We start from the raw sequence: 12,158 nt of genomic DNA on the forward strand, positions 1-12,158 counted from the left end.
GCTTGGACAGGGGCCTGGGTGTCACTACAGCACGCACGTCTTCTACTCCACGACTTGGATTCATAACTGAATCACCCACAAGCAGAGATCTTGGTTTGACCAATCTGATCCTTAGAGTTCGCGTTCCGGAGAGCTGAGAGGTGGGAGCAGCTCACTGGGCCCCTCTGCTTAGAAACAACTGTCTGTTGCCTTTCCCTCCCAAATGCTCAGCATGAGAATATCCTGACAGAGGAGGTATGTTAAGTAGTCACACGTGCAATCCTGCTTCCACGACTTGAGCAGTGCTTGTCAGGTTTTAAAAGTCACCTCAGCTTCTGAACGACCGGGGCTTTTCACAGGGCAGATGTCCTTCTGGGCATGGCCAACAGGGACAGGGCACAGGGCTCCGGGGCCTCTGTGAGTCGCCAAGGTGCAGCATGGAGTGCCACCATCCTGGCCAGGGCCCACTGCTTGACAAGCGCAGCTTCAAGCCTCCATCTTGCTTGTGCCGGGCAGAAAAGGGCGGTGAGGGTGGCAGCCCTGGCCCTGGATGCCAGGCACATCTGGGACCAGCCAGTCACCAGGAACGTCTCTCCACACCTCTTTCCTGGGCAGTCTGGCCTCCACTGTTTAGCGCCCAGGAGCAGCGCCATTGTCTCCACGTGGCTGGACGCCGTCACTGCCCTGAGCGCTGGCAGAGGGTCACGTGGTCGGGCCCCTAGCCTCTCCCACTGGCTTACTTATGTGGCGTAGCCTGTCCTGACCAACCAGTGTGGCATGTGCCTGTAGGTCGCTGCCAAGTCACCAACGAGCCAGAGTACAGTGAGGCCAGCACAGAAGTGGGGAGTCGGCACTGGAAACTTAGGAGTCAACTGACATTTTAATGACATTTTTACTGTCTTTTATCAAATCATCAGTCTGTAACAGAATGAAATTTAAAAACAGAAGAGCTTGTTACCCTAGAGCTTGGAAAACACCACTCTGGGTGCCACCGGCCTGCCTGGCCTCTGAGCAGCTCTAGAGCAGGGAGGGTCACGATGGCAGGGACACGGGCCCAATGGCAGGTGCAGATAGACCACTCCTTTTCTTAGCCTTCCACTTGGGGGAGGCCGGCCACCACCAAGGCTCCCTATGCAGTCTGTAGAACCAGCTGGAAGGGATCTGGGCGTCACGATGGGCAAGGTCAAGTTACTGTCTCAGGGACAGTGGTTCAAACAACTGCCTAACAGCAGCTCTTGGTGCTGGCCCTGGGCCAGGGTGGGGACCTGGGAGTAGGCAGTCCTGAGGGCCACCCACTCAACTCCTGGGGCCCATCTGGCCTGGCCATAGGGCTTTGGGCACATCAGCGGATTCTCAGGAGCTCAAGTCACAAATTCCTCATCTGGAACAGTAAGAAAGCACCGCTGCCTCCCCCCGTCTGGGCAGTGAGACCTCGGGGTGTGGCAGGAAAAGCGCCCCACCCTGCGGCCCAGACCCGCTCCCCGGCTCCCCGCTGCTGGGGTGTTCCTGGTGGTCCTGTCCTGAGGACAGAAGAAGGAAGAGACAGAGAGGGGTCCAGGGACCACCCAGGGCCACGGTGCAGGGAGAAGTGTGGCCTGGCAGTGGGCTGGGCTGGGGAGGACACTAGCACGGTCTAGGGTGGACATGCAGGTGGCAGAGTGAGCGGAGAGGAAGGGGCAGAGGCCGGGAGGCAGGAATCATGCGACTACGCTCATGACATGAGACATGCTGCCTGCGTGGCTCTGAAGAGGGCCAGGACCACCAGCTGCACGGGGGCCACACACGGCATGTTCAGGCAAGGCGAGCGTCCTGGGGCTCACCTGGAGTCTGCAACTCAGGGCCCGGGTAGGGCCCAGGTTTCCCTCATGATCCCGATGGGGTTCAGGGCCAGGACCCTGGCTCAGGGAGCGGGCAGGAAATGACAAGAGGCCTCTGTGGTCCCGGCCCTGCGGGGAAGGCCCTTGTGTCTGTCCAGCATGGAAATCCCAGTGGCTCTTGGCTTCCAGGACCACTGGGCATGGGACAAGCCCACAGGGCGCTGGGGACTCAGGAGTGTGAGAGGACGTGTGAGGACACCTGGCTCAGCCTAACAGCTCCTGTGCTGGGAGGGCCGCGGGGGCGGGTGCGCTTGGAGGGAAGCGAGCAGCTTACGGTCCTGGTGCCGGAGCTGTCAGCGTGTCCCTCTGGGCCCAACCCCGCCCAAGCACCCATGCTGAGACCAGAATGCCGTGCCTGGACCAAGTCAGCCGTCACCGGTGTCCCGTGGCCACCTTGATGGTGATGCTGAGACCTGAGGGCAGGTTCTGGGTGAGGGGAGCTGGATGGTGAGCAGACGGTGGGCCAGGTCCGGGTGGGAGGTAGCCGGCTGGAGCCGGGCTGCCCTTTCAGTCTTGTCCCCTCACGGGGAGGCGAGGCCGCAGGAGGCAGCTTGGCTTCTCTTCCTCATGCGCCTTGAGAGCGGCCACTGGAGTGGGTGGACTGATGGAGGGTGGCCCTCTAACAGGACGCCTGCTGAGGTTCCAAAAGGGGGCCGTGGGCGGTGTCCAGAGCTTGGCACTCCCGTGGGTCTGCAAATCCTCCGTAGGCGCCTCCACGGACCCGGCCTTGCTTAGAGCCCATGATGGAATGGAAGGTGGAGTAGGGAGAGTGCCCGGAGCAGGAAGGACTGAGGTCTGCGCTCCAGGCTGCGTCTTTTACTTTTTAGCAGTGCTGGGGATGGAACCCAGGGCTTCACGCATGCTAGGCAAGGGCTCTGCCACTGAGTATGTCCCCAACCCTTTTAAGGTATTTTATGTTGAGACGGGGCCTTGCCAAGTTGCTGAGGCTGGCTTTGAACTCATGATCCTCTTGCCTCAGTCTCCCACCTGACTGGAATTACAGATGTGCACCTCTGCGCCACACAGGTTTGATTGTTTCCTAGTCCAGAGGTGTTGGGAAAGTTAAGCTCCTCTGAACCTCGGTTCCTTTACCTGTAAAATGACAATACACAACTTCCCTCTACTGACTGTGATGTCAAGAGGCAGAAATGAAACACCCAGGTAAGCTCTGCTCGCCAAGTGACCTTCTAGGACTGTGTTCTGCTGAGATGCCCATCATGTCCATTCTGGCCTCGCCAGATCTATGGGCTCTTCTGTTTAGCGGCTGAGTTCTGCCAGCCAAGCCCAATAGACCATTTTCCCGCTGGCCCGGTTTCTGTGTTGGCTGGAGCCGCAGCTCCCAGCCTACATGGGACTTGGAGCCAGGGGAGGCCAGCAGCCGCTCCTGGAAGGCTGAGCCGGTGCCAGGAACACGGCAGGAGCCCGTGATGAAGTGTGCGCACCCCAGACCTGCAACGTGCTCTACCTGTGAGAACATTCATTTCCTTCTGAAATGTTTTGGTCGCTGCAGTCCAGGACGGTGCCAGAGTTCTTTTTAATCAAAACATTTAGCTCAGGAGCCGTGAGACATGTTAGGATGGACAGCTTCCGCCACAGCACCAAGGACGACCACAGAGGCTGGAAAAGCTACTGGCCCCAGCAACAAGGGCTTCCTTCTGCCTCAGCCCTGGCGCTGCAACCAGTGCATCTGACCTCGGGTGAACAGCGGAGGGGACGTTTAAGTTTAAAGTACCAAGACCAGAAGTATGAAGGGTGTGTTGGCCCCTTAGATGGAACGCTTTCTCTATAACCTAAAACACTTCAGTTATGCTGCATTTAATGTCAACTTAAAGAAAACTAAAATCTATTCTTGCTCTTTTTTTGCCTTTTCAGTGCTGGGGATCGGTCAAAGGCAGGGCCTCGTGTATACTAGGCAAACACTCGACCAGTAAGTCCGACTAAAGTCCCCAGCCCGAGTAAACAAACACCCCAGCCCAGCTAAACGCTGTTCTTAGGAGGAGTCCTAACACCGGCAGTTTGCTCTCGGTTCAGACTTGGTGATCAGTTAAAAGCTCCAGTCTCAGGTGTCTGAGGTACCAACTGAGTCCTGGCTCAGCCACTGTGCTCTGGGGCCAGCTGTTGACATTCATGGGGCTTCATCTCCTCATCTGTGTAAAGAAGCAGCAACACCCTGCTTCACAGGTGGAACAGGGGCTGATGCAACAAGCTTCTCACGGCAGTGCCTTTTCCTAGACTGAGCTCTCTGTGAACAGCTGGGTCCCATGCCTCGTTGCTCCCCAGTGTCCAGCCAAGCCAGAGAGCCACAAGGGCGCTATGAGTCTTTGGTAAATCGAAGGAGTCCTCCGATTGCCAGGGGCTCTCTGTAGCCATCGGAGCAAGGGAACCTTCATTGGGACTTCATCCTTACTGTGCACCCAAGGAGCTGTGGTTTGTAGGCGAACCAGGGGTGGGGCTCAGTGTCACGGCCATGGTGTTGGGGAGGACGGCACCAGTCACAGGAAGGGAGACTGCTCGGGGGTACGGAGGTCGGTGAGCATGCCGGGCTGACTCACAATGACTTGAACCTCAGGAGACCACTCTTTACAGACGGAGAAACAGACTCAGGAAGATAAGCCGCTTTCCCAGCTGACGAAACAGAGCTGGATGTGATCCGGGGCTCTAACGCCAGGGCTCAGCCACCATGCTGCGCGGAGTTGAAGGAGTCTTGGAATGGGATGCTTAAAATTACCTCGATCACGCTGGGGGAGCTGTGGGTATCTGTCAACTTTAGAAAAGTCAGAGGCGAAAGGACGGAGACTCAAGTCTCGCTCTGGTGAGTGAGATCACAGAGGTCGCACACACTCAGGGCAGGCTGCTGTTCTACGACCTCCTTGGGTCTCTGGATCACGTGGACTTTCTGCCCCCAGGAAGGATGCCCCTGAAGGACAAACTCTTGACCGTCCTGTGGAATGCTGGGCAGGCTCCCCTGTGCATCGCCCACCACCCCCAGCAGCCACCCAGGCTCAGCTGGGGAGCTCTCAGCACGGGGAGACGGCAGGCCGGCCACCGGGCAGCTGTGCACCCTCCAAGGCTCCTCCTTTGACTACACTGGGTTCCAGGCCCAAGTTGGTGAAAGTGTTCCCACCAAACAAGCAGCCCCGGCTGCAGTGTTATTCCAAAAGAGGCGTTAAAACCACAAGGAAGAAAAAGCCCCAGGGCCAGGGCGCAGATGCCCAGGGCGCTTGCAGGGCCCAGCTACCCACCACATCCGGCGCCTTCTGGATCTGGGAGGCCAGCTGGAGCGAGTGGTTGGCTGACGAGAGCTGCTCCCTTAAGGTCTCCGCCTCTCTCTGAGCCACCTCTGCCCTCTGAAGGAAATGAAAAGGGGCGAAGAGGGAAAGTACACTCGGTTAACAACTGACAATTATTACGAGAACATTCATCAATTCATGCCTGACTGACTATAATTGATTTTCCTAAACACTCAACCTAATAAATGCTTGGAAAAAAACATAGAATGTGATGGATTTTTATTTTAAACAGTACAAGGAAGAAATAATTGAGCGATTATGACAGTAATTTAACGCTAGGAGCAAGGAATCCCCTGCTGATACTAATGCTCCGGCCCACTGAATTTCCCAGACTGAATAAATACCAGTGGAAATAGAGTCTTCTGATTCAATTTCTTTCTATTCTCATAGACCGAGAAGATTTTATTGCAGGATTACTCCTGGGAGTAATTCTCACGGGTAAACAGTGAATTAAAGACACTTTGGCCATTCTCTCCCTAAAACAGGCAGAGTGTTATGGCTGTTTTCCTCCGGCAGCCTGTTCACCCCCGAACTGGTGTAAAGGCCACGTCTTTTGTGAGGGCCAGGTTTTTCTCAGGCATCTTTCCCTTCACCAGGCATCGCGGTTGAAAATCAATGCTGGGTTTTCAGCCTGGGGCCAGTGGAGGGTGGGCAGCCAGGGCTAGCACAGGGGGAGGCGGGAGAAAGGTGTGGACCTCCATCATCTGCCTATGACCCCAGACAAGAAAGCCACCGCTGCTGCAAAACCGCCTTCCAGCTGCATGGTGAGGACGCCATGGCAGTGCCTGCCACCGAGGGGCCCCGGGAGTGGGAGCTCCCGGGCCTCACCTACCCGTCTGTACAGTGGGAACACGGTGCCTCCTCAGAGGCCAGTGGAGACCTGCCAAGACGCTCGCATGGAGCTTGTGCCGAGGCAGCTGGTCAGCTGGCTTGCCCAGCTTCACAAAGCGGGTGGAGACGAAACTCCAAGGTGGGAAACAGTAGACCACGACATTGGGCGCGGGGACTGAGGGCGACATGACGCTTCCTCAAACATTCCGAGTGACGTTCCAGGAACAGAAGGGACCAAGGAGGAAAGCCCAGCCGAGCAGGGCTCTCCTGCGGGTCTCCTTATGTGGTGGTGAGACAGCGTGTGCACTAACTGCTAGGCGAGGACACACAGAGAAACAAGAAGCTGTCCTGCCCTGGTCCTCGCAGGCCACCCCACCTGGACGAAGAAGGATCTGGCCGCCTAAGTGCCCGGACCGCGGCAGCCTTAAATCTTTAACCACCCGCACACAGACAAACCAGGACTTCCCGAGGGCAGCTGCCCTGCTGTGTGGGGGGCTCTTGGAAACCCCTGAACCCAGTCCATGAGGTGCCCGGCCGCCTGCTGACGCCCAACATGTCCTCCCAGAGTCTCTGCTGCAGATGGAATCTAGACCTGGGAAAAGGTGGCCATGAGGCTGGCGTGGCAAGGACAGCGAGGGTCATGCCAACTGCTAGACATTCGGGCTTTTAATTTCCTCTTTAAGTGTAAAAGGTTTCCCTGTTTATTTCCACGCTCTCCTGATCAGTGTGACACACGCCTGAAAGTGTATTCTTCCCTTGCTCATCATCTAAGCCCTTGGGCACAAAATCCGGCAACTCTGCCAGGTAAGGTGTGTTTTGACACATCTCGTCCTGACTGGGGAAACTATTCCTGTGCCCACAAGAGGCTGTACTGGCAGCGGTCAACCAGCTGACCTCACCAGCCTGATGTGGGGTGCTGGCTCTCAGGAGGTGTCACCAGGAGACAGGGATGGCCTCTGTGAAGGCCATAGTTCACAGAGTAAGAGACCTGACCAGCCGCTGACCACCCCCCAGACTGCCCTGCATCCAGTCCCCACGTTCACGTCTGGTGGCTCCGGCCTGTCCCTTCCTAGTCATGGCCTCTCTGGCTTGAATTGGTTAGTTCAGTGTGACTTTTTCGTTTATTTGGGATTTACACTGAGTGCGTCCACCCAACCGCAGAGCCGCTGTCACCGAGGAGTTGACGTGGGTCATGTGGCTAAAGAGGCTCATGCCAGAAGAATCAAAAGCAATTGCAGGTGGAGGAGGGAGCAGGGGACAGGGAAAGGGGCCGGCACGCAGCCGGGGCGGCTGGGTTCAGTTCATGCTGGAGCTGAGGCATAAATGGTCACCACAGAGGTGGTGCCACCTGTCTTCCTGCTGAAGTCGCAGGGTGATTCCCAATCCCACCCCAGACATGGAGGGTGGCTGCCCGGAGCCACAGGGACATGCCGTGCTCCTGTAAGGCTGGCTGACAGCAGCCCTCGTCCTGACTGAGAACCACCCTGCCAGCCCCGTGGTCTCTGGGAGGTGTCTCCTGCTGACCTTCCACCTTCCCAGGAGCGTGAGCGGGACGTGCTGCCTGTGGAGGCAGACCTGACCACCATGACAAAGAACAGCCACGGGCATGGAGGGCCAGTGGGGCCCAGGAGGTGAGGGCCAGCCACAGCCACCACACTGTGGTGACACCCAGTGAACGGTAAGGCCAGTGCATGGGTTGCCTCAGCGTCCACGCTTCCGTGGACGTTATTGGAGGCTGTAAGTGGGTCTGCAGGTTACACCCCTGTTCTGTCCACCTCAGCAGTTCACCTGGAAGGTAGGAAGGGCTGGCCATGACCATTGCTGTGAGACTCAGGCCAGCCAATGGAGTGACAATTCCCACCACAGACGCTGCCGGCCCAACAGGCAAGGAGAGCTTCTGCTCCCCGGCTGGTGTCACGCTGGTCACTGGGTGATTCAGGGCCGGGCAGCCCATACTGTGGGCCCATGTGCCACCTAAACAGGTCCATGGAAAGCCCCCGACTCTCACTGACCCCTTGCACGCTCCTGGGAGCACAGGTGACATGAGAGCTGGGAGGCTGCAGCCAGCATCCGGTCAGAAGCTGGGGCAGGCCCCGGCAGCTGCAGCCTGAAGGGCGAGGACCAGCAGGCAGGGCTGGCAGGGCCAGTCTTGGCCTGGTGCAGAGTGGACCACAGACCAGAGGAAAGGCGCTGTGGCGAGGAGCCCCCAGGAAGTGCGCTTCTCCCCCAGCCCCCCAGAGCCCAGGCTGAGCCGAGGACCCTCCCCGGCTCAGGCAGCCCCACCCCTGCTTTGATTCCCTGGTTTTATTTGGTGTGACGGTGGTCCCAGGATTTTTCTCTCATACTCTCTGCCTGTGTGGCCCTCAGAACACAGGCTTGGGGGGACCCGAGAGGAGCAAGACCCCAAGGCACACAGCAGCCCTGCAAGCTGATGAGGAGCTGTGTCCCTCCTCAGCGTCCAGACTGCTGGAGTCCCATCAGTGACGCTGCCGGCAGAGGTGGGAAGCCTGCCACAGCCTGGACAGGACAAACCCCGGGACACGTCCAGGTGGCCACCGCACAGGCGGCCGCACCCAGTTCAGAGCCAATGGTGCTGCAGGGGACATGCTGGACGCTGAGGCGGGGACGAGAGCGACCAGGCGTGCACACACCGTGTCACAGGCTGGGGCACATTTCAGGAGCACCAGAGAGCCAACTTCCTGCCTCTGCCCGCAACACAGGTCCTCTAGGTGTGGGCCTGACCCGGGCTGGGAGCCCATTCCCAATGGGGATGCCAAGGCTCCCAGGAGGCCTGAGGCAGCACCATCGTGCATGTGGCTGGCCCCGTGGAAAGGGCCCTCGAGGGTCTGGGAGGCAGCATGTCCTCAGCACCAGGAGGGGCTGGCGCGACAGCCCTAACAGACCTGTCCAACCAACGAACGGATGAAGAGCTTCCCCACCCCATGGACAGGGAAGCCCAGGCCTGGGGGCTGGGGATTTGCTGAGCCAGGCAGGTGGGAAATGCCAGTGTTCTGACCCCACGCCAGGCATCCTCTCCAAAAATCCGGCCACAGGACGCCAGGTGTCGCAAGTTCCTTTTCCTGTCCGCCCGGCTCCTTCTGCTTGCCGAGGTTCCGCTGAGGTTTCCAACCCTAACCCCAAACTGGAGGGTCTTCCACTAGGCAGTCTCGAACCATGAAAACCAGAGAGGTCAACAGGACCAGGACAGCTGGCTTAATGGCTTCCTCCTCCTGCTGCCCAGGCTTCCCACAGCTGGAACCAGGGCTACTAGCTGGAGGGTCACAGCAGCTGCACCCAGCGCAGGGCAGCCCCTGATGGGTCCCACACGCACTCCTTATTTACCACGAGGCCTCCGAGGTTCTGAACCTTTACCGTCACCAATTAAGACGGGAGTATTAACACAAGTGCCTCAATGTTAGACACACAGGTGCCAAGGAGACCCTCGTAACGACAGCTGCTGCCTGCGCTTCCACTTCTCCATGATGGAAACGAAGCACCTTAGCAATAAAATAGAGCTTCAGGTCTCAGCAGAACATCTTGGCTATAAACCCTGCACAAAAATAACGTTATATGCCAATGAACTAGTAAATTGCTCCTCCTGGGGGTTCCCGACGGGAGGCAGCTGGTCCAGATGTGCATGGAACCAACACTGGCGTGTGGCTCTGCGTAGCTCTGCTTGGGGCCAGCCGTTGTCTCTGTGGGGACTGCCTCCTCTCGGGTGCGGTGGCTTCTCTGACCTGTCACCACAGCTGATGACAGTGCCCCTGGCTTCCAGTCTTCCTGTTCCCATTCCCTCTCCAGGGCTCTGTCTGATAGAGCCCTCCGGAACACACACTGGACCCTGGATCCTGCCCGTGACTCTGCTGCTGGCAAGAAGAGCCCCTCCCCAACCTGCTGGCCCTCCCAGCAGCCCATTCCCTGGCCCACACCTCCTGGGCTGCCGGCCCCTCCACGCCTGCCAGCCCCTCCACGCCTGCCACCAGGGAACTCTTCTCTAAGGTTAAGGTCAGCTCAGTTTCCGATTCCTGCCCCAGGTTACCCTTCAACGTTCCAGGCCTTGCACCCTCGCTCGTGGACATCTTATACAAGTGGGTTGACCTACGTTCTTGAAAAATCCCAGACCTCGGCACCAGCAGAGACCATCAGGTCACCTTGCTCAATCCCTCTGGCTCCCTGGAGAGCCAGCCAGGGAGGTGCTTCCTCCCACAATCCCATGCGTGGTTGTGGTCCTCTGGGGCACTGCAGGGAAGTCCTGTCCCTGTGCCTGCCTGGCTGGGTGAGCTGCAGGGGCAGACCACAGGGCTACCAGCAGCCCCTTTCTCATCTTTTGGTACCCAGGTTCCTGAAGTTATTTCTTGTGCCACCTTTTTATTATTTTTAATTAAAAAAATTTGGTTGTAGATGGACCCAAGCTTTATTTTATTTATTTTGTAGTGCTGAGGATCAAACCCAGTGCCTCACGTGTGCTGTGCTGCCCCTTGTCCTGATCTCCAAAGACAAGGAGTGACCCCAAGCCTCTAGTGTCTTTGGTGTTAGGGTCCCCCCAGCCCTGGCTGTGGAGTGCAGCCAGACTGTTCCAGGGAGCTGCTTTCTTTAGTGTGGTTTCTAGTCCAGAATGGACTTTGCCAGGCATGGACTAATGGCCACCGATGAGCTGAGAGCACCCTCTGTGTTCTAGAAACTGTTTTTAGCAGTGTAGTTGCGGGAGGCTATTAACTCAGGCTGGGCCGCGGGGGAGGCTGTGCCTCACAGGGCAGGACCTGCAGGCTCCCCTGCCAGCCTGGGCCCGCGTGGACCTGCACAACCCTCCTCAGAACCATCGGGTAGGGCGAGCGGAGTTGCAGCTACCACGCACCCTCCTGTCCTCCCAGAACGTCTCGAGCTTTCACCGAGAAAGGTGCAGCATGAAGTTCACCATCACAACAACCTGCGTGGACAGTTCAGTACTGTCAGCTATGCTCACCTTGGTGAGGAACCCATTTCCAGAACTTTTCCATCCTGCAAAATGGCTGCTCCACCTAGTTAGCAACCCGTCTCCCCTGCCCCGCCCTGCCTACACAGCTGTACTCCGGCTTCCCCTCTAGATACGCGCCTGGAGGATCACTCAGCGGGGTCTTCTCGTGGGGGCTTATTTTCCTTAGAAAAATGTCCTCAAGGTTCATCTTATTTTTTATTTCCCTCTTTTTCTATTTTAAGGCATTCACGAGGTTTAAAACCTGTTGGAGCCACATGGCCAGGAAATCCAAGTTAGAGTGCAGCAAGCGTCACTCTGGAGTTGGCACCGGTCTCAACGGGCCTGCCTGACGTCCCCGAAGATCAGAAGCCACTTTGACAAAGGCAACCAACTGTCCCCAGGACTGTGGAGGGTCAGTTCCGACAGTGTATGCGACCCTTACCCGCTATCTGCCGAGCACACCAGGGCTTACACGAGAGCCAGCCCAAGGGGGCCGTGCCCAGGCCGGCCTTAGGGGATCCTGGGGAGGAAAGCTGAGCGGTGCAAACAACCGCGCGACGCGGAAGACGCACCCCTCCAGCCGCTGCGAGTGATTTAGGCCGCCGCAGAGTGCACAGCTTGGACTGAGTCAAGCGGGGCCGGTGCAGCCGTGTGGCGTGGGCACCGACATCACCTGCAGGAGGCTGGGTGGACAGGTGCCCTGTGACCCTGTTTCTGGGTGTTCAGGTGGCCAAGAGCACAGCCTCCAAAGTCAGTCTTCGGGGTCCCAGTCCTGGCTCTGCACCTGACCAGTCACACTAACCTGTGTCCCATGTGTGGAGAGGGACTCTTAACAGTGTTGACCTCAGTGGACTGGGTATGGCTGAGTGGACCAGGCAGTGTGCTTGGAGCCACTGAGGTATGAGACAGTAGCCAGCTGCTCTGACTAGGGCCAGGCTATGAACGCAGCACGAGAGCCCTCGGCCACTCATGCCACACACGCCACACACGCCACACACGCCACACACCTCCAGCCCCACCCTCTGGCCCCTGTCAGGCCCCAGATCCCAGATTGGGTCTGAAGACCCAACACGGCACCCATGAAGTCCCGAAGGGCAAAACATAGCCACACATTCCTGGTGGGTCTGCTTCAGCCTGAGGGCGGGAGGGGACATGAGGCCCTTCCCCAGCACTGGCCGGGTTCTGGGTGAGCGGTGCCCGCAAAGGTAGGAGCCTGTGGGGCTTTGG

At 58.0% G+C, this 12,158-nt stretch overlaps 1 protein-coding gene across 10 annotated transcripts in view; it reads right to left on the reverse strand.

The window, feature by feature from the left end:
• Cux1 (cut like homeobox 1) overlaps positions 1–12,158 on the reverse strand; it is a 316,806-nt gene that overhangs the window by 76,158 nt on the left and 228,490 nt on the right. For all 10 annotated transcript variants that reach the window (XM_047533876.1, XM_047533875.1, XM_047533874.1 and 7 more), the window contains exon 10: positions 5,099–5,203. In XM_047533876.1, the coding sequence (XP_047389832.1) occupies positions 5,099–5,203 (105 nt within the window). The remainder of the gene's footprint in view (positions 1–5,098; positions 5,204–12,158) is intronic.

This window comes from Sciurus carolinensis, chromosome 18, assembly GCF_902686445.1.
Source record: "Sciurus carolinensis chromosome 18, mSciCar1.2, whole genome shotgun sequence".
Lineage (NCBI taxonomy): Eukaryota > Metazoa > Chordata > Mammalia > Rodentia > Sciuridae > Sciurus > Sciurus carolinensis.